Source organism: Sciurus vulgaris (assembly GCF_902686455.1).
Source record: "Sciurus vulgaris genome assembly, chromosome: 11".
Classification (NCBI taxonomy): Eukaryota; Metazoa; Chordata; class Mammalia; order Rodentia; family Sciuridae; genus Sciurus; species Sciurus vulgaris.
In genome coordinates this window covers 59,851,080-59,873,721 of record NC_136472.1, presented here as the reverse complement: position 1 = coordinate 59,873,721, position 22,642 = coordinate 59,851,080, and the positions used below count along the sequence as shown (strand labels likewise).

At 40.3% G+C, this 22,642-nt stretch overlaps 1 protein-coding gene across 1 annotated transcript in view; it reads left to right on the top strand.

Annotated features, from left to right (window-relative positions):
• PARVA (parvin alpha) overlaps positions 1 to 22,642 on the top strand; it is a 148,650-nt gene that overhangs the window by 102,155 nt on the left and 23,853 nt on the right. The window contains exons 5-6 of the mRNA XM_079102728.1: positions 13,390 to 13,530; positions 19,282 to 19,397. Of these exons, the coding sequence (XP_078958854.1) occupies positions 13,390 to 13,530; positions 19,282 to 19,397 (257 nt within the window). The remainder of the gene's footprint in view (positions 1 to 13,389; positions 13,531 to 19,281; positions 19,398 to 22,642) is intronic.

Here is a 22,642-nt window from a genome sequence, read left to right as displayed (position 1 = left end):
AGAGTTGCCAGGGAGCCCATCAGCTAACTTCACTGTGGGTAGAGGAAGGATGTTGAAGAGACAAGGGGCAAGTGGGTAGGTGCCCATCAGGATCAGCTGAGTGGAACGGATGCCTCACAATGAAGATGAGATTCCACACTAGATCTCAGTTCCTAACACTGTCCTCCAATAACAGGAACCAGAGCGTCTTCCAAAATGGCTCATTCCAGAGCTGGGCAGGGACTATAGAAGATGAACCTACAACATTTGAAGTGCCAAAAGGAAGTGCTAAGAAAAAAAAAAACCATACATATATGAGGCTGCTAGTTGAAAATGTCCAAGACCAATGTGAAAGAGGTCCCAATGGCCAGGGTTAGAATGAGTTGGGGAGAGGGAATAATAATAAAATTATAACCCAAAGTCCAAAACAAATATCTTTAATCTATACTACTATAAGTAAATAACTGAGTAAATAAATGGGAGCAAAAAGACAATGCTTCCTTACAAGAGCATTCTAAATAATTTATGTAGAAATGACCCCTTCAGGGAGGTAGAGGTAACTCCCTTCCCTTGAGCGACTGGCTTCCAGTGATTAGGGTGGAGAAGTAGTGGGACTGCGAAGGGTGTGACAAAAGGGATGTCACCTCTGTGATCTTGTTTCCCCAAACACACAACTCTTGTCTACCTATGAGAAAAACACTTCTCAAAGCTGTCAAGGTCACAAAAAACAAGAAAGTCTGAAAAACTCACAAAATAGAAAGGCCTAAGGAGACATGAAGAACAGTGGCATCCTGGACAGTTTCCTGGGACAGGAAGAAGATATGGGGGACGGGGGGATGGTGAAATCCAAAAAAAAAAGTATGGAGTTAATTGTCACATACCAAGGACACCCAGGACCAACTGTGACAAACATACTGTATAATGGAAGCCATTAACAGCAGGGAGACAGGGTTCTGGGAAAGAACTCTCTGTACTGTCTTCTCAACTTTTCTATAAATCCGAAAACCATTGAAAAGTTTCTTTAAAATAACAGTGATTCCCACCTAGTAGAGGACCTGGAACTAGGAGTTTTGGACTATTGCTTGAGCAGTGGTAACTCCTGATGGCTTGCAAGCAGAGGGACATGGTGAGGAAGGGGGCCTTAGGAAGATAACCTAAGGAGGCCTGCGTAGAGGCACTGGAGGAAACGCCAGCAAAGCATCTCCCTGTGAGGCAGGAATGATGACGAACTGGAGGAGAGGCAGCATGGATGGGGAGAACCTTAAGAAGTCCTAGTGACATAGGGTACGAGCGGCTAGAGAAAAACCAGGCTGACTCGATGTGGAGGTGTTGGGTGGCAGTGGCACCATAAAACCCAGGAGGCACAGCCTCCTGAAGAATTTGATCACACTGGCTTTGAGGGTTGCTTTCCATGCCCAGAAGTGCTTGAACTGAAGTGGAGTCTGTGCTAAAATGGAGACAGGAATGAAGAGGCAGACAGGACATCTGAGTTCCAGTCTTGGTTCCACTACTAGCACGTATCTCTGCAGCTCAGATCTACTTTTGTGTAAAACCAGGAGGATGACTTATAAGCCTCTGTGGTCAAGCTGTTCAATATGATAACCACTAGCCATGTGCAGCTATTGAAAGTAATTAAAATTAAAAACCCATTTCCTCCATCACACTGGCTACATTTCAGGTTCTCAGTAACCAAACGGGGCTAGTGGCTGCCATATTGGACAGTGAAGAAATGAACATTGCCATCACAGCCAAAAGTTCTATTGGGTGGCACTGCCCTAAGGTGGTCTTGCAATAATAGTCATCAATTCTAGGGTTGTTGAAGACGACATATATTGCTGTTCTTAAACTGTAGGAAGCATTTCCTTGTTCTGCCAAAACTCAAAAGCTTATTATTCTCCTTTCATTAGTAAATAGTAGAGAAGTTCTGAATTTGGGGGAGAGGGGGTATCATGGATTGAACCCAGGGGTCCTTAATCACTGAAGTACATTCCCAGCCCTTTTTATTTTATATTTTGAGACAGAGTCTTGCTGATTTGCTTAGGGCCTTGCTAAATTGCTAAGGCTAGCCTTGAACTTGGGATCCTACTGCCTCAATTTCCCAAGCTACTGGGATTACAGGTGTACACCACTACACCCAGCTTAAAATATCCAAGTTTATTTATAAATAAACTTATCCAGGTATGGTAAAGTTTATTTATAAATAAACTTAGAAGGGAGAAAGGAAGGGAGGGAAGGAAATGGCACAGACCATTGTGTCATGTCACTCTGTATGTGTGTGTGTATGTGAGGGACACAACACACACATATGTGTATGTAGATTATCTCTGGTAATTCTCCCCATGGAATGGGACCAGGAAATGTGGGGCTGCAATGAAGAAGAGATAATTTTCACAGCTTGGATTTTTCTGATACTCATAAAAAGTACTTGAGGGCAAATATATTTTAGAGTAAAACTGAATTAATCTATCAGTAGGTATTAAATACATTTGAACAGCAGCTATCCCAAATAAAGCAGGAAGGAAAGGAAACTACCCAGATATGGTAAAGACCATCAAACAAAACCTAACAATAAAAATATTAAATAGTGGCATATCAAAGATATGGAATTAGGAGCAAGTCAGAAATAAGGACTATTACCATAAGTGTATTAGAGGTTCCAGTTAATGTAATAAGAGATGAAAGAAGATTTCTATTTTCAACATTATGATGACTAGATGTTCAGACAAATCTTAGTACAGCACACTTTAAAAAGCCGGATAAGCCTTTATAAACATATTTTCATATGGCGTGACTAAACTGGTGCAAAAAGGGAACCAGAAGAATTTCTTCTGGTTCCAAAAGCAACAAGGAAGTGTAAATCCAGTGGGATAAGTGCTAATTCCTAATAGTTTGCAGTCTGAGGTGTAATGGGTTACACATCCAGGGTCAGAAGACAAAGCCTGAGTCAAGTCCAAGCAGGAAAGGGGACTGGATCAGAGACCAGTGAATAAAACCAGTCTTTGAAGGCAGTACTTTCAGTGGGGAGACTTGAAAATCATGTCTTCAAGAGAAGCAATAAGGATAAATGTCTGTCTCAGCCTTGGGTGTAAATGAAACAACAACAACAACAACAAAAAAAAGGTGGGTGGGGTGGGGAGAGAAGGGGAGGAAGGAGAAAGGAGAATCTGCCCCTGATAATTCTTTGTTAAAATCTGCATCCACACAGATGTAGGGCTAGGATTCACACTACAAATGTCGCTTTAAAATTACAAAGCTAGATACTTTTCCAACAGGAGATTAATATAAAAAACTTAAAAGAAAAATAAGCAAATGAACTAAACATTTCTCGAAAGAAGAAATGCAAATGGTCAATAAATATATGGAAATATGTTCAATATCCTTAGTAATTAGGAAAATGCAAATCAAAATTACACTGAGATTTTCTCTTACTCCAGCTAGAATAGAAATCATCCAGAATTCGAATGACAATGAATGCTGGGGAAGATATGGGGGAAAGGTGTACACATACATTATTGGTGGGACTGCATTACTCCACTTTGGAAAGCAGTATGGAGATTCCTCAAAAGACTAGGAATAGAACCATCATATGACCAGCTGTCCCCTTCTTGGTATTTATCCAAAAAGGACTAAAATCAGCATTCTGTAGTGATACACACATACCATTGTTTATTGCAGCACAATTCACAATAGCCAAGTTATGGAACCAGCCTAGGTGTCCCTCAGTGGAAGAATAGATAAAGAAAATGTGAGACACACACACACACACACATATTCACCTACACGCATACACAATGAAATTTTATTGTGTATGAAGAAGAATGAAATTATGTCATTTGCTGGCGTGTGGGTGGAACCAGAGAACATCTTGCTAAGTGAAATAAACCAGACTCAGAAAGTCAAGGACTGAGTGTTTTCTCTCATGTGCAGAAGGTAGAGAGAACTAAGGAATTTTAAAAGGGGATCTCGTGAAAATAGAAGGAAGAATAGTGAATAGAGGAATAGGTTTTAGGGGGAGAAATGAGAAAGGGCAGGAACGCAGAATGAAATTTACCAAACCATGTTATGTATGTGTATGAAGATAGCGCAATAAATTTCACTTTTATGTATAACTGTAATGCACCAAATAAAATATTAATAGAGGACCAATAGAGAAAGGGAATTAGGAGAGGGAGAAGGGGAGGATAGGGGGTAGTATCAGGGATTGAAATGGAGCTCATTATCTTATATGCATTTATGAATATTATGAAAGTAAACTCCATGATTATGTGTAACTATAATGCACTAACAAAAATATTATAATGAAAATAGTAGTTTTAAAAGTTCCAAGCTGGAGATATAGTTAATAGTTAAAAGTTATCCGAGGTTACCCATGGCCCAAGCCAGAAGGAAATATAGTTCCTTCCTTTAAAGACAAATGAACTCTTAAACCCAAAACCCAGACCACAAAGAACTCCCAGAGATAAAATTCCAAGGAAAATGAGCTCAAAATCAGAAATCACCAAAGACATGAGTAGAAAGCTTCTATGAACATTGGCAACAGAAATGCTAAACCGAAGTTATCCCACAAATACTATATTAGAAGCTGTTCAGTAATAAAATACAAAATAATCATGTTCAATTTGTTTTAAGAGCCTACTGAAAGGATGGTAAAAAAAAAAAAAAAAAGATAAGGAACAATCAAAACTGAACAGGTAGATGTGAAAAGGGACAAAACAGAATTTCTAGAAATGGAAAACCATGTAATAATGAAATTAGAAACTGCAATGAATCAGATACAAAAAGAATTAATGGGCTGAAAGAAATCATCCAGAATGCAGTATAGCAAGCTACAGAGTGAAAAATGAGAAAGAAAATTTTAAAACATAGACATAATTCTAAGAATATACAACCTATTACTAATTAGAATTCTACAAGGAAAAGGAGTATGGTAAATATCTGAGGACATAATGAATGGAAATTTTCTAGTATTAATAAAAGAATGTACAGTATAGCCAGGCACAGTGGCTTGTGCCTATAATCGCAGCAGTGCAGGAGGCTAAGGCAGGAGGATCTCAAGTTCAAGGCCAGCCCCAATAACTTAGCAAGTCTCTAAGAGACTTAATGAGACCCTGTCTCAAAATAAAAAGGGCTGGGGATGTAGCTCAGTGTAAAGCACCCCTGGGTTCAATCCCCACTATCAAAAAAAAAAAAGGGTATAGTAAGAGAGGAAGGAAGATGAACCCAAAAGAAAGATGTGAAATGCAATTGAAAAAAAAAGTAGCAAGCAAAGATGACTCTGGTAGATAGATAAAAGCCGTAACTGAACAAATATAAAATAATCACAGTAATGTCTGATTTGTTAATTAAAAAGTGAAAATAGAATTCCATACAACTGTAGCATATACTTGAGGAAGCATGTGATTAGAGTCAGTGAGCTGAGGTGGTTGTGCTGTTTAGCATATAGGTAAAGATTCTAGTTAAAACTTTAAATATGCATAAAAAAAAATTTTTATGTAACCACTAAAATGGTAGAAAGAGAATGTGTAGCCTCCTACACAATGTAGAATGTGTAAGGAGAGAAAGGAATGAGGAGTAAAAACCTTAATCCAAAAGAAGGCAAGGATGGTGAAGGGGGAGAGAACTGGAAAAACAAAATAAATAGAAAGTTCAAATAAGCTGGTAGAGATGAATCTGAAAATATAGCAGAACCCAGTCAGTGTAAATTGACTTTATCCACTTCAAAGACAAAGATGATCAGAACAAAATATTGCTAAATTCTCCTTACAAGAGACAGTTTTAATAAATGAGAACGCAAGAAGGTGGAAAGAAAAAGGGGGTGGACATAATGGCATATGCTAGAGTAATACTGATTAAAAGAATGCAAAATTGCCTTTAAATCAAAGTGTGTTATACTAATAAACAATTAAAATCAATAGAGAAACACCAAAAATTTAAGCTTAAGTGCACTTCTGTGTATCAAATATATAAAAATTAAAAATGAACTAATACCAATCCTCATCAAATTATTCTATGAAGTAGAAAAGGCAACACTCCCAATTTCATTCTATGAAACCAGTATCACCCTGATACCAAACCCAGATAAGGACACACACACACACAGTATAGACCAATATCCCTGATGAACAGAGATGCAAAGTTCTTTGATAAAATTTTAGCAATCCACATTCGAAAACACATTAAGAAGTCTGTAAACCTTGATCAAGTTGATTTCATTCCAGGAATATAAGGTTGGTTTGATATTCAAGAATCAATAAATGTGACCCATTGCATAAATAGGAGAAAATTATATAATCAACTCAATAGATGTAGAAAAAGCAACAAATTTCAGCACCCGTTCATGTTAAAATCACTGAAAATACTAGGGTTAGAAGGAACTTAGTTCAACATGATAAGAGCTACATATGACAAACCCAAAGCCAACATCATACTGAATGGGAAAAAACTAAAATTATTTCTTCTAAAATCAGGAACAAGACAAGGATGTTCACTCTTAGCACTCCTATTCATTATATTTCTGAAAATTTTAGCCAGAGAAATTAGACAAGATAAGGAAATTAAAGGGATACAAACAGGACAAGAAGTCAAATTATCACTATTTGCTGATGATATGATTCTATACTTAGAAGACCCAAAAAACTCCATCAGAAGACTTTTACAGTTGATAAATGCAGCCAAGTAGCAGGATATAAGATCAGCATGCAAAAATCAATAACATTCCTCTACACCAATAACAAACCTGATGAAAAAGAAACCTGGAAAACAATTTCATTCATTCATGATAGCCTCAAAAAAAAAAAAAAAAAAAAAAAAAAACCCACCTAGAAATAAATGTAACCAAAGACCTAAAATGAAAATTATAAAACACCCAGGAAAGAAATTGAAGATACTAGAAAATGGAAAGAGCTTACATGTTCTTGGATAAGCTGAATTAATATTGTTAAAATGGCCATACTACCAAAAGCAATGTACAGATTCAGTGTAATCCCTGTCAGAATTCTGCATAGAACTAGAAAAAAACAGACCCTAAAATTCACTTGAAGAATGAAATACTCAGAATATCTAAAGCAATCCCAAGCAACAAGAACAAGGCCAATGGCATCACGATTTCCAACCTCAAATTATACTAGAGGGCTGTAGTAACAAAACAGCATAGTACTGGCATAAAAACAGATAGGAAGACCAGTGAAATAGAATGGAAGACACAGAGACAAACCCACACATATATATGGCCATCTCATCTTTGCAAGGGTGGTAAAAGCAAAGTGAAAAAACAACCTTTTTAACAAATGGTGCTGGGAAAAGTGAACATCAATTTGTAGCATGAAACTAGACCCCTATCTGCCACCCTGCACAAAAGCCAACTCAAAGTGGATGAAAAGTCCTAGGAATTAGACCTTCTAGCAGAAACTGTACAACTGCTAAAAGAAAACAGGGTCAACACTCCAACATATTGGCAAAGGCATGAACTTCCTTAACAAGAACCTTAAAGCACAAGAAATAAAAGTTAAGTGGGATGGCACCAAGTTTAAAAGCTTCTGCCACAGCAAAGGAAACAAGAACATGAAAAAAGAACTGTTTGAATGGGAGAAAATCTTTGCCAGTTACTCTTCTGACAGAGGCATAAAGAACTCAGAAAAACTTAACACCAAGAGAACAAATACCCCAGTCAATAAATGGGCAAATAAACTAAGTAGACATTTTTTAAAAGAAGAAATGAAAATGGCCAATGAATATGTGGGGAAATGTTCAGTATCCTTAGTAGGCAGGGAAATTAAAATCAAAACTACAAAAAAGAACTGAAGTCAGCACTATAGAGATGTGTGCACTCCAATATTTAATGCAATAGCCCAGTTTTAGAACTGTATGTCAGCAGATGAATGGATGAAGAAAATATGGTATATACACAATGGAATTCTACTCTGCTTTAAAGAAGAATGAACTTATGTCAGTTGCAGCAATATTGATAGAACGGGAGAACATCATGCTAAATGAAATAAACCAGACCGAGAAAGTCAAGGATCAAACATTTTCCATCCTGTGCAGAAACTAGAGAGAAAAAGAGGAATTAAAAAACAAAAAGTGATCTCAGAAGAAGAGAAAGGAGAGGAGAAGTAGGAGATCAAGGAGGAGGGAGGAAGGGAGGTAAAGGGAAACAACTATGGAATAAAATTGACCCAAATCATCCTATATGCATATGTGAATATACTGAAATAAATCCCATTATTATGTATAATTATAATGCACAATTATTTATCATAATGTAAATAAATAGAAGAGTAGATAAAAAGGAAAAAGGGAAAGTACTGGAGAACCAGAGCAAATTATGCCATGTGTATATATGAATATATCACAATGAATTCCACTATTACATATAATTATAATACACTGATAAAAACAAAATTGTCCATGATTATTTCAAAAAGAACTTGACAAATTCACTATCACAGTGGTAGATTTTTAACACACTTCTCTTAATATGTTAAGAAAAAGTTCATGAAGATAGAGAAAGTTTGGACAACATAATGAACCAGCTCTGGCCTACATACAACACTTGCTACACCTACAAACTGGAGAATTCTTATTGTTTTCAACTGCACATGGAACTCTTGCAAAGTTTAACTGTGTCCATAAAGCAAATCTCAACAAATTAGTATATAGACCAAAATCTCCAATGCAATTCATTTTTTTTTTTTAACAAATGCTGCCTGTGTTTAAGCAAAAAAAAATTTTTAATTCAGGAGTCACTTATACTGGAAAGAGTATTTTACATATTCTAATTGTTTGATAACATTAATACAGTGTGTATTAAGACAACTAGTCACAAAATAATCTGAGAAAAACTTCTAAATTATTTTGTATTTTGAAATCATACCTAATATTTTGTTAAAAGCTAAATTAATTATGAACAATTTGCAGAACTGTGGAAACATGCAAGAACAGTTTCCTGGGAAAATAAAACTCCAGCCGTAAAAAAATCAAAAAGCTAGCTAATATTAACCTAACATAACTAAAGAGGGAAACTAGGAGTCTTGAAAAAGAAATCATCTTTAAATCCTTGGCAACATTAAATGAAATTGCTGTTTCACTGTAGAAGTGTTTGAGTGGGCCTCTTAAAATTTGAGGGTTAAATATTTTAAAGTAAGGGATAGGAATAGCAGAAGAGGTTCTCAAATCTTTTATTTTAAAATGCCACTTTGAAATGTCTCATAAGCTTGCAAAATAGAGATGACTGTTTTGTCTTACTTGCATACCCAGAAAATGCTGAAGACTCAAGTAAGTAATAAAAGAAGTAGTGAGGGGATTTGGTGAGATGACTAGATATGAGAAGAAAATCTGTAAAGAAATAGCTTCTATTTTTATCAACACTGATCAGTTAGTAATACATACAGAATGTTTATTGCAACTTTACTGCAAATAAAGGAAAAGTGTGCTATAACGTCACTATACATCTGCAGGGGAATGGTCTAATATGTAATGAGCCCTGTGACATAGTAAGCAGTTTGTAAAAACAATGAGCATATACATATGTATTGACCTAGAAAGATACTATTGATGCGTTTGGGGAAAAACCAGTGGCAAAAATATGTATTTTTGTTACACATGACAGTAGAGTTCACTTTGGTATGATTATACAAGCATGGAATATATCTTCTTCTAATTAGGACCCCGGTCTTGTGGTTGTACACAATGGGAAGATTCACTGGGTGTATTCATATATGCACATAGAAAAATTGTGTCAGATTCACTCCACTGTCTTTTCTTTTTCTATCTCCCTCCCTTCCCTTCATTCCTCTTTTTCAAATCTGTTGAATTTCTTTTCTTCCCCTCCCCCACTTTATTGTGGTTTAGCTTCCACATATCAACAAAAACATTCAACCTGTGGTTTTTTGGGATTGGCTTATTTCACTTAGCATGATAGTCTCTAGATTCATCCATTTACTAACAAATGTCATAAAGTCATTCTTTATGGCTGAGTAATGCTCCATGGTGTATGTATACACAATTTCTTTATCCATTCATCTCTTGAAGGGCAACTAGGTTGGCTCCATAACTTAGCTGTTGTGAGTTGAGCTGCTATAAACATTGATATGACTGTATCACTGTAGTATACTGATTTTAAATCCTTTGGATAGATACTGGGGAGTCGAATTTCATTTTTTAAAAAAAGGATGATGAAGAACTCTTCTGTGTTAATAAAGATTGCTTTGAGATATATTCTCTATGCAAATCTACTTAATACCAATATCAATGTCTAAATTAAAATATCCAACAAAAATTAAAGAAGATAAAGCCAAAATATAATGACTAAAGTGGAAAAAAGTAAAGCAGAATTACATTTTCTAAAATCTTCATAATGCAAAAGAAATAAAGTAAAGCCATAAAAACTCTTCTCCTAAATAAGCAATGACAGATGCTAAAAGACGGAATTCTAGGAAGAATACACTACAACTTTAGATCATACAATTTAGACTATCATAGATTAGTTAAAAACATTGGTGGAAACAGAAGAACAGTGAGTGCCCCAGTAGGTAAGGTGTCAAGTCAAATCCAGGAAGGCCCTATTTATTTCTGTATGCTTACAACGCTTCTGACACCAAATGCATGGGTTTTCCACACAAAGCAATTCTCTGAGGACACCTACAATTTAATTCTGACTCTGAATACCCTGAATGAGTACAACCCCCACTGGTTAAGGACTCAGTCCCCCAAGACTGTCCCCACCTCAGATGGCAATCCCTGTTGGGGCTGGGCCTCCTATACTTCTGACCAACCAGCTATAAATCAGAGCTTCCCATTATCCCTCCTCTGATTCAATAATCCGCTAAAATGGCTCATAGAACTCAGGAGGGCAGTTGAGTTTACCAGTTTATTACTAAAGATACAGGAACAGCCAAATGAAAGGAATATCCAGGGCAACATGTGGAAGAGGTGCCTGTGAGCCTCACCCCTCCCGCTCCTTGATGTAGTCACCAACCCGGAAGCTCTCTGAACCCCTTTGGTTAGGGGTTGGGGAGGCTTCATTATGTAGGCGCGATTGATTAAATCTTTGGCCACTGGTGTTGCCTCAGTCCTCAGCCCTCCCACTCCCAAAGGTAGGTGGACTGAAAGTACCAATGCTTTCATCACATGGTTGGTTCCCCTGGCAACCTTCATCACTCCAGAGCTTTTTCAGGAACTGGGGACAAAAACAACAACCAACAAAACAAAAGATGCTTCCATTAGCCTTCCATTCAGGAAGTCACAAGAGTTTTAGGAACTCCATGCCAGGAAGAGGGTGGGTGGGAAGACCAAATGTACATGTCCTGTTATGGCACACCAATTTTTTAAAAAACAAGAATGAAATGAACAACAATGCAAGAAAAAATTGTTGACCTAGAAAACAGAAACCTAAGCTATCCACTCTGAAGTCCAATGCCAACAGAGGCTGATGAATATGAAAATTCATAGACGATGATGTAATACAGCAGGGCCAGCAAATTAGCGGCTCTCATGCCACTCCTCTCCTCTCCGCCTGCCCAGCCCACTCCCAAGGCAGTCACCAGTGATCTGCCCCAGCAGTCTTCTCCTCCAAGCCAAGATAGGGCTTCAGAAGTTTCTCAGCCTAGCGTTTTGGGCAGCCTTTCCCCAGAGCTTGTCGTTACAGTGTGCAATGAAAACAACTGGCTTTTATAGAGACAATCACATCATCTAAAAATAATGGGGGAAAACAGCTTATCATTTCTTTAGTAGAAGGGGATTCAAGATAAGAATTCAGCCTGAAAATGGGAAAGGCAGCCAGGTTCCCTTCAAGGTTTACCCATCAAGAGAGAGACATTTAGATCTATGCTTGTTAAATTCCTGAACTTCAGGGATGAAGGATGACTTCAAACAACTGAAGAGAAAAGAGAGTCTTTCAGGCATCATAGATAGGTACCACCTGAGATCATTCTATCAGGGTGCTGAAAAGGATTGATAAATCACAGAACCACAGAAATTCCCCAGAGGGCAACCTCATCTTCAAAGAATTACCCAAGGGCCACTTGGCTTGTATAAGCTACAGTTTCCCAAAATAAATACTGTAAGGACTAAAGGAATCACTGATGTCAAGTTTAATTTGTTAGTATGGCAGCCCTCAAAACTACAGAGAAAAGCCATTTAAACACATTTTGGAGCGTCAGTTCCATTAATCCCAAATGAGTTGTGGAGAATGGATTAGGTGAATCTAGAAGCAGGTGATGTATTTCCCATTAAGCAATCAAGGGTTTTTTGTTTTGTTTTGTTCTTTGTAATATATTAAAGTACAGATTTAGATTAATAAAGTGATTAAGCTGTGTTTTATGTCACTGCATAAGAGAATCATTGCTTTGAAAGCACACCAGTGTATGAACACCACTTAGAAGGATACTCTGTTCGTTGAACTCTTCCCCAATGCTTTCTTCTTGCTTAGGATGTTTATTTTATACTTTCTGAAAGTGCCCTTGCAAGTTTATTGAGACATGGAAGCGGTCATCTTACAAAGATCTATGGCCAAGTTCACGTGTGTGGAGGCAGTAATAACTCTCATGCCTTCCACTTGGCTGACAGCAGCAGCAGTACGATACCATCACTTTTAAGATACAGCCTGATTGTAGGGATGTTAAAATGTGAAAAGTGTGTGCCTTAGAACTGATGAAATAAGACATGTCAAATAAGTTACCTTCCAGGTGGGGGCACAAAAGGAGAAGAAATTGCTTAAATCAGATAAATATGATCAGGTGTGACACATGTCCTATACAGGAATAGACAGACTGTCCTGAATAAGGACCCAACTGATTCTGCCCAGGGGAAGCAGAGAGGCTGTCCAGTAGGCACAGGGATACCCAAGGATGATGGACCAGAGTTCAAATACGATAAAATAGGTTAAGTGCCCCACTTCTGTGGTCCTGGGTGTTAAAGACCCAGTCAAAAGGCTTTCACGGTAACGCTGCCACTAGTGGCGACATCGGATGGGGAATAGTGTCCCTCCCCAGTAGGTGCCAATACAGTCAGCCCTCTGTATCTGTGCCTTCAACTCACCATGGATCCAAAATATCCAACAAAAATTACACCTACGCTGACAACGTACAGATGTTTCTTCTTGTTATTAGTCCCCAAACAGCACAATATAACAACATATGACATTTACATTTTATTAGGTAATATAAGTAGCTTAGAGATGATTGAAGTATACAAAAGGATGTACACAGGTTATATGCAAATATTATACCATTTTATATAGGGGACTGAGCTCTGCGGGCTTTGGTATACGTAGGAGGATCCCAGAACCAATTCCCTGCAGACGCTGGGGACCACTGTTTTGGTGAGTGGGTGTGTGAATGAGTGAATAAGTGAATGAATTCGGGTTGTCTGCCACCCAGGATTACAGCTGCTCTCTTTTCTTTTGTCACCCAGAGAAACTTGAGAGTGAGAAACTAAATGTCGCTGAGGTCACCCAGTCAGAAATTGCTCAAAAGCAAAAGCTGCAGACCGTCCTGGAGAAGATCAACGAAACCCTGAAGCTTCCTCCCAGGAGCATCAAGTGGAATGTAGACTGTGAGTTGTACCAAAAAAAGGGACCTGTTGGGGCTGGGGTTGTGCTCAGTGGTAGAGCACTCTCCCAGCACCTGTGAGGCCCTGGGTTCGAGTCTCAGCACCACATAAAAGTAAATAAATAAAATAAAGGTAGTATGTCCATCTACAGCTAAATATATAATATATATATATATATACACATAAATATATATTAAAAAATAAATAAAAAGAAAAGGAACCCATTAAATAATTAAATAACACTGTGGTCCCTACCAGGGGTTTCTCTAAGAAGCCATCCTTAAACTGCCTGGCCCTAGGTACAAACCCATCTATCCTTGAGTGAGATGCCCCTTTCATTAGAGAATCTGTCAGACTTACCCCTGGTGGGGTGTAGGAGGGATGTCAAAACAGTGTCCTTTGGTATAAAAGGCTTTTTGTAGAAACCTCACGGGAGATTGGGAGAAGGAAACAAACTTGGTGAACCACATCTGAGACCTAGCATAGCTTCTTGAGAAAGCCATCTTCTCCAGTGTCAGAGCCCTTGGGACACTGAGGCCTGCATGTCCATGCAGCTGAGGACCAGTCTGTCCACAGTGCACTCCCTGTCCCTCCGCCTTCAAAGATACAGCTGAGGTTGCAGGACCTGGAAGGGGAGCTTTAAATTCAGCCTTTCACAGGTAGCGGGGCTCAAGGAACTCAGAAAGTGTCAATCATTAATACCTTTGCTGCCTTAAGGGCCTAAATATAGATACTATGAGCCCATATCAGAATCCACATTGAATCTGCAGATTGCTGAGTCTAGTTATGACAACTTATTTTCTATGAGGGAGTCCAAAGTTGCTTTGTTCTGCCTAGATTAATAAGATGATTTGACTGTATTTTGCCTTTGTTTTAAGTATTAGGAGTTAAGTACTGTACTGTGGTATGTCTGACTTACACAACTTATAATGGCTTTCTCCCTGAAAACAAACAAACACCCAGCCGCTCAGGAGGCCGAGGCAGGAGGATTGCAAGTTCAAAGCCAGCCTCAGCAAAAGCAAGGTGCTAAGCAACTCCATGAGACCCTGTCTCTAAATACAAAACTACAAAATAGGGTTGGGGATGTGGCTTAGTGGTCAAGTGCCCCTGAATTTAATCCCTAGTACCCCAAAACAAACAAACCCTTTCAAACTTGGGAAAGCAAAAAGAATCTTCAGCTTTAAATGTAAGGACCTGGTAGCTGCCAGTGACAGTAGCTTCTCCATGTGATATTGGGACTGAGAGCCAAGGCCCTCTTCCAGCACAGTTATACCTGTGCAAACCCACTGCACACAGAAACACACCCTGGGAACTGGCTATTCCCTGTTGAGCAGTGCGAGACACCTGAGGGCAGGAGGAGGGGGGCCAGGGCACTGGGACCCAGAAGCCGTCTTGGAGAGGGGCTATATGTCCCTGTGTCCCAGAAATGCTAACAGGGTTCAGTAGGGGAGAAAAAAGGAGGTTTGGGTCTCTGGTTTAGGGAGTGTATCTGCATTTTGGAAATCCTCAGCAGAGATAAACATCATTGAAGTCCTGGAAGGAAGAACCACTTAACTTTGCTTAATCCTGTTTACCACTCCCTTCTTAGGGCCACCTCTCTGTCCCCCTGGAACAAAACTAAACAAACACCTCTAATTTATCATGGCACCCAATTTGGGAAAAGCTGAGATAGAAGGAATTTTTTTAAAGCCACATCAAGACCACTGACTTCAGTGGCTCTGAATGGTTTGGTCCATGCTTACTTTAATTTCTTACGGAGAAGTGTGTATGAGAAAAATAATTACTCATATTACCACCCTGTTCTAGCTACTTTCATTTTTTTTTTTTTTTTTCTACTACTGGTCATGCCAATGCATATTTGTACTTGCTGAAGTCTGGCACCACTGTGTTATTTTCTGTTAGTATTTTATCCCACATATTTTTTGGTGCCCTTGTGGTCTTCAGTTATAATTTTGACACTGCTTTTATCTCCTGGGGTAGATCTACAGTTAACTTAATCCCCAGGTCACTGCTGATCAGAGTGTTTTCCAACCTATGCTAATACCAGATAGCTTCAGGTTCAATGTCTGAGCTTGTGTCTCTGTTTGTTCTACTCCCCTTGGTAGAACTCCGGAACGGAGATGAACTAGTAGGTCAGAGGGAATGACCACCGGCTCAGTGGCCAGCTCCTTCCGGCACCTCAGGGCTTCCAGAAGATGAGGCGATGCTTGATTCCTTCCATAAGGAACATGCAGACTGGAGGAGAGAAAGGCTCCAGCCCTCCTCTCTGCTACCAGCCCTGGCTGTATATCTGGGGACATCTGCTCAGGACAAGGGTGGCAGGAAGGGGCTGCTAGTTACCAAGATCCTTGATCTAGAGCTTTAAGAATTTATTTTCTTCTGTTTACAGCAGTAGTTTTCTTTTCTTTTTCTCATCACTCACATATTTAATAAATATATAGAGAAAGAGACAATCTTTCTAAGTCCAGTCTCCAAATCACAATTCAAAGAAAGCAAGAGAAACAAGATACTACCGCTGGAAGTATACATTATGAGAACATCAGTCCTTTAAACATTAAATTGTTCAAGCAGTCAACTTGCTCTGTAGTTTTCATTATTGAAAATTTAGGAAATACAGATCAATTAAAAGAAATTTAAATATCGACATCTAACATGTGCTGTGATGCTCATCGTGTTCCTCATGCTTTTCTAAAGACTTCACATTTTAATCCTTGTAATAATCCTCTCTTGACCCTCTGAAGAACTTATCATCCCTCTTTCGCAGATGGGTAAATGAAGGCATAGAGTGGTTAAGACATTATGAATATGAGCTTCGTGAGGACAGGGGTTTTGTTTCTTCATTCCCTGGAACCAGGAAGAATGACTGGCACATATTAAGTACAATAATAATTGCTAAAGGAACATAACTGACCAAGTCATGTGGTCAATGAATGATGGAACCAGGAATCAGACCCAGAGAGTCCACTGCAGACGCTGGTACTGAGCTTGCCCATCCAGCCCCATAAGCTGTCCACCCAAAGTAAGGCACTATGAACACTATGGTGTTCCTTCAAGTAGTGTGTGTATCTGTGCAGAAAGTAATTAGTGTGCATAATATATGTGTGTATATTACACACACGCACACACATACACACACACACACACACACATACACACACACACATATCAAAACAGAACTTCTCTCTTAACCAAGAAGGATATGTTCCAAGACTTCATTGGATGCCTGAAACCAGGATAGTATCAAATCTTATATATACTGTTTCTTCCTATACAAGCACAAAATTAATGTCTTTTCTATACTAACTAAGCACTTATCGTACACTCTGGCCATAACTTTTGTGGTTTGAGGTGCCACAAGAAAACTTACAAGAATTTCTTTTCCCTTTTTCACAATTTCACAGAAAGAACATTCACTCTTACCGTAGATTTTAGCAACCTCAGCATGTACTTTTCTTGAGAACTTTTACCTTTTCACTCAAAGGAAACATTTCACAACTTCTCTTTGCCATATCTGAATTGCCATCATCTCTATTCTTACACTCTGGGGCCATCAGTAGGAACAATAACACAAGTACTGTGATACTAAGACACTCGATCTCATAGCTGAGGTGGCTCCCAAGGGACTAATGGGTGAGTAGCATAAACAGGGTGGACACGTTAGACAAAGGAATGATTCACATCTTGGACAGGACAGAGTAGCATAGCTCGAGATTCATCACAACTCAGAATGACATGCAATTAAAACTGATTATTTCTGGAATTTTCCTTTAATATTTTTGGACCACAGTTGACTGTGGGTAACTGAAACCACAGAAAGTAAAACTATTCTCTTGCTGCTGGACATAAATGTCTTCCAGAGAGTTATGTTTTTAATGATATATTACACAATAGTGAACATCTTTGTCTATCTTGTGTGTATTAGAGAGATTTTTTCTTTTAGAAAAATTCCCAGGAGGGCAGAGCATTCATTGAAAGAGTCTGATGCTTTCGATATTGCTGTTACTCACCAAGACGGTCTAGATGACATATGTCACCAGGTGATAAGAGCAACTTCTGTGTCCACAACTTTTCCAGCATAATGTTTTGTCATTAAAAGCACATGTGCAAATGTGCTTACAACCCTCAGGGTCAAGCCTGTGGGTGGCATGACAATCATGATCAGAAGTACAAACCCAGATTTTTGACTCTGTCCCTCAGTGATCATATTCTTTCTGGGTCCTCAGTGACTGTGTCATACCAATGCATCAGCCCCATACAGGAGCTTTTTGTTGGTTGGTTTTATTTTTTTGTATTTTGCAGTGCTAGGGATTGAACCCTGAGCCTCTTGCATACCAGGCAAGTACTCTACCACTGAGCTACATCCCCGGACAGGAGCCTTTTTTGAGGTTTTAACTCTAGGTAAAACTTAGTAGACAATGCCCACAACTGAATCCTTCTAGAAGGCCAGGAGTCTGGAGCTATTGTCTGCTTTAAATGTTGAGCTGCCACTCATGGTCAGCAGAAAGCCTTTGCAATAGCAGTGATAACCAGAAGCTCTAATGAATGCCAAAGGGATGTCTGAATCATTTCCTTTTCTTGGTAATTTCTCAAAACTGCTGTTAAAGCAGACTCATTGCTCCTAGGGAAGACAGAATGACCCCTAATAATGGCCCCAGTGCATGCTAAGTGCACAAAATGGGCATTTTGGACTCTTCCCTTAAATGTTCTCTGTAATGAGGACCCTTGAATCTGGTAGGACCATGAAGACAGGTAAAGATCTGGTAAGTCTTCCTTTTATGAGAAAGGTGGGGGAGAAAGCTAATATGTTTTAATTGCCGAGGTGCCAAGTACTTTCATATAAGTTATAATAAAAGCATACCTGCCATTCCTGGGTAACTTCTGTGTTCCAGGAGCTTTATTTATCTTTGGAAATCTTTAAACAACTTGTGTATCCACATAAGTACTACCCACCCTAGGTCAGGTAACCAGTAGATAAATGGTAGAGTTAATGAAGTAGAATTTAAGGTGCCAACAGCCTGACCCTATGGGTGCCTAATTAAGTCAGTCTTTTTCTCCTTCTCTACTGAGAAAACTATAACCCAGGGGGACCAGCCTTCCCTAGTGGAAATGGCTTAACATCCAGCACCTGGCTCAGCAGCTCTGGACGCCTGCTGGGTCGTGAACATCCTTCCCAGCTGTTCCTCAGAGCATTGCCTACACTGACTATTCAAAGCACCGGAGAGCCCCAGAGGTGTTTGGATAGCTCTCTTGTCTTCCTCCAGGGATCTTCAAAGTCCCAAACAAAGGAAGGGACCTGAGTGTTCCTGACTCAGTGTCCATCTGTTTAGGTTGTGATTCATGTTCAGCCTAGGGACAGAGATAGTGATGATAATCCAGATTTCAGAGTCACGTGGGAAGGGAGAGGGAGCAGAGCAGACATGCTCACAGTTATCCAAATGGAGTAAACAGGGACGTGGGGCTGCTCTAACTGATCTGAGCTCAGAACTCAACAGTTGTCAGGGTCCTGATGGAAACCTTGGATTAGTGTAAAGGTGACACATTGGAAATCCAGCAATAATACAATCTAAGAAGGCACTCTATGGGACCTGTCCAAGAACTGAAGGGGTCCAGGGAGGGGTATGTGATGATCAAGGGTGTCCCTTGACCTTTAGAGTGGGACAAGGGAGCCTTGGGTAGGGTACTGCTGTATTTTGAATCTCTGCTTATATTGCCTAGCCCCTGAAACTGTAATTTTTTAATCCTCTTCCATTTCAGCTGTTCACGCCAAGAGCCTGGTGGCCATCTTGCATCTACTGGTTGCTCTGTCTCAGTATTTCCGGGCACCAATCCGACTCCCAGACCATGTTTCCATCCAAGTGGTTGTGGTCCAGGTAAGATGGACACCACCACAAGCATCTGTGCTGCTGGAGAGTTGTGGAGGGTGAATTCCTATGACAGTGAAGGCACACTGTCACAGGAACTGTGGGTAGATTAGTGGAAGTACAGTTGAATGGATGCAAGTGTGTTGAGAAGCCCCAGAGTGAACTTTCCGATGCATGTTCGACTATCCCTGACAAGAGTGCAAAGGATCGGGGAAAGGTGCATATGTATAGTATAGCATTGTGTCAGGTGTGTGCCTGGCCTTTACTGTTTTGTTAGGGGGATTGTTTGTGCAATGTGTAGCTGAGGGTATGTGTTGTGTGTGTTTGTACAGTGTATGTAGTAGGACCATAAGGACGTGTGCCTGTGTGCACATGCATATATGTGCATTGTGTACAGGAGTGTGCAGAGTACCCTACTTGCCACAAAGAATTTTATATATCTATATCTATATATGTATATATATAAATATATATATATTTTTTTAAGTTAAACAAATGATGGACAGGTATTGGGAGAGGCAGGTGTGGTGCTTGTGAGGGACTGTAAAAGAGTGACGCTGTGTGTCAGTCCTGGAGGCACTGCTCCTTCTCATCCGCCCAGTGAAGCACAGCTGGGACTTCAAGTCATCTTTTCCAGATTGTTGGATGGAATTTCCATTCACATATGGCTGTGTAATTTCCACAATGAGGGTGTGCTTGCTCCCCATGACTATCTCCCTCTGCTTCTAACCCTGTTAAATATTCAAATGCAATTTTATTTTCCAACTTTATGCCCATTTAGCAAAAGGTCATCATTTTGTTTGCTCATTTCTGTTCTTTTCCAAATAAACAGGCTATAAGGGAGAGCTCCCCATACAAGCCGCTCCCTAGAAATCCAGGACTAGCCAGAGTTCTGGAATAGAGAATGAGATGGCAATTCTGCCTTCCCTCAGTCAGGCAGACACTTGAGGGCTGGTAAGCTTTGCCTGATCAGGCCAGGTCAGTTTCCAGGACAGAAGGACTTAGAGGTGAACTGTCAGGAATCAAATGTTGACAGTAGGGAAGGACACCACAGTGTCCTAACCAATTGATCAGTCGTGCCCTAAGGGAAAAGCATTTCTTCCACATCTTCTGGACTTAACTCTATGAAGAATCAATAGAAATATGTCAGCTTGGCCTTGTCTGCAGGGGACTAGACTCTAGATGGGAAGCAGAGAGGGCTGTGAGCAGCCAGCACAAAGCTGTGTGGCTCAGACTGGAAGTGCAGCTGACCACCAGGTACTCACTGTCTTTGTTTCTTGAGCTCCTCACCCGTGTCAGGCCTTGTGTTTGGCATTTTATGTATGCTGTGAGCATCCTGGGACTGGCATCCTCCAAGTGAACCAGGCCATCTCCATCGTGTTATCTTACCAGTCAATAATGCATGAACCCATCTCTTTCTCTTTTTAAAAACTACCTCTGGGGAAGGAGGGATGAGCGGGTTGAGCACAGGAGTTTTAGGGCAGCACAACTCTTCTGCACCATACTGCCGTGGTGGATACGCTTGTCCAGACCCACAGGACATACGGCACCAAGGCTGGACCACACTGTAAAGGATGGACTGTGGTCGAGGTGGATGTAGGGGTGCAGGCTCCTCATTTTGAACAGAATCCCACTTTTTCTACAAGGTATCTGTAGTGGATAAAATAGGACCCATGAAGGGGTAAGAGGAGAGATGGGCAGTCTCTGCACCTTCCTCTCCATTTTACTGTGAACCTGCAATTGCTCTAAAAATAAGTCTATTTTTTAAAACCATGATGCCTAGAGCAGTTCATGAGAGAGGACTTTGGTGGTGTGGTATCACTCACATTGAAAAAAACTTTTTCATGAATACGCATACTGCCATTCTGTTCATGCCGAGGTCTTTCATGGATGGTGCAAATAAATACTTTTATGCAAACTGGCCTTTTTATTTATTTCGTGACAATTCATCCCCAGTCTCTAGCCATTAATATGTTGAACATCTTAGTATTTTTCTTACCAGCTTGAATAAACAGACCTCTAATGGAAATAATAAAATCTGCCAGTTGGGATTACTACAGAAAAAAATTAATAAATAAATAAATAACCCCCAAGAACAACTGAAGGCTTGAGCAGGAGAGAGCGGCTCCTATTTTAAAACAGCCCCCTTCCCATGCCTAACTCTGACCTCAGTTATGGGCCACTGGAGGCTGCTGTCGGTGTCACTTTCTCCCGTAGGCAGTTTTGCTAGCATGAGGACATGGGGGTGGGGGACTTATTACATAAAGTGGCATCGGTGCCCGTGTGGCTCTACAGGATGTTTTGCTCTGTCAGGAAAATAAGCACACAAGCAAGACTCTGCCTCGGCAGAAAGTCGCTACTGAACCACAGGAGAACTCTCTAGGGGACAAGTCTGATGCCAGTGAGCCAGGGAGGCGTGAGAGGGGCTGTTGGACACATGTTTTCTTCTCCATTTTGCATTTATTTCTGCATGAACTTGAAGCTGAGGTTCTGTGTCTGTGAATGGCTTCATGAGGCACAGCATTCCACTAGATCCATGTGAAAATCCGACATGTTTCAAAACGGAATTTGGGGAAAGTCCCGATTTATCTTCACCTGGTCCCTTTGGAGTGCCTTTTTTCTTTCTTAACTTCCTATTGGCTTTGATAGTCCATCCTTCCTCATCTAATTCAGATAGAGGCTTGGCTTTGTCCAGCTCTGCCTTTCCCCTTGCAAAGGCCCTCCTGTCTGTGGCTGCTGGGAACTCACAGGGACGTCTCTGGAAGTTTTGGCGGGAGGCTCAGGCAGGCAGCTGAGCCCCCTTCTCTCCCCACACCCTGAGGCCCCTTCTTAACACTCAGCCTTTGGGAAGATGAATTTGCTGTCAGTCCCATGCCAGGCCCAGACTGTCCTTGGAGTATGCTGCTGGCTGTGTTAGGGATTCAGGAGAGTGACTGTCCCTCCTGGTGCCCCTTCATTGACCCATTGTCCATAGGATGAGAGCTAACCTCTCCAAACAGGTACTCCAAGCTACTAACTGTGCCCCCCCTCCCTCCAAACAGCCTCTGGAACACATTTGAGCTGCCCTAACTCTGCCTTTTGGCTGTGGCCATTCCTGCCACTGGAATGACCTCTCCTCAGTGTCCAGCCAAATCTCATCTTCCCTCAAAGTTCCCACTCCAGGACACCCTCCCCTTGGAAGGTTTCCCTGACCCTCTGACCTGAAAATGCTTGTTCCTGTCCTGCCACCAGCCCTTCCTGTCAGCATAGGGCAA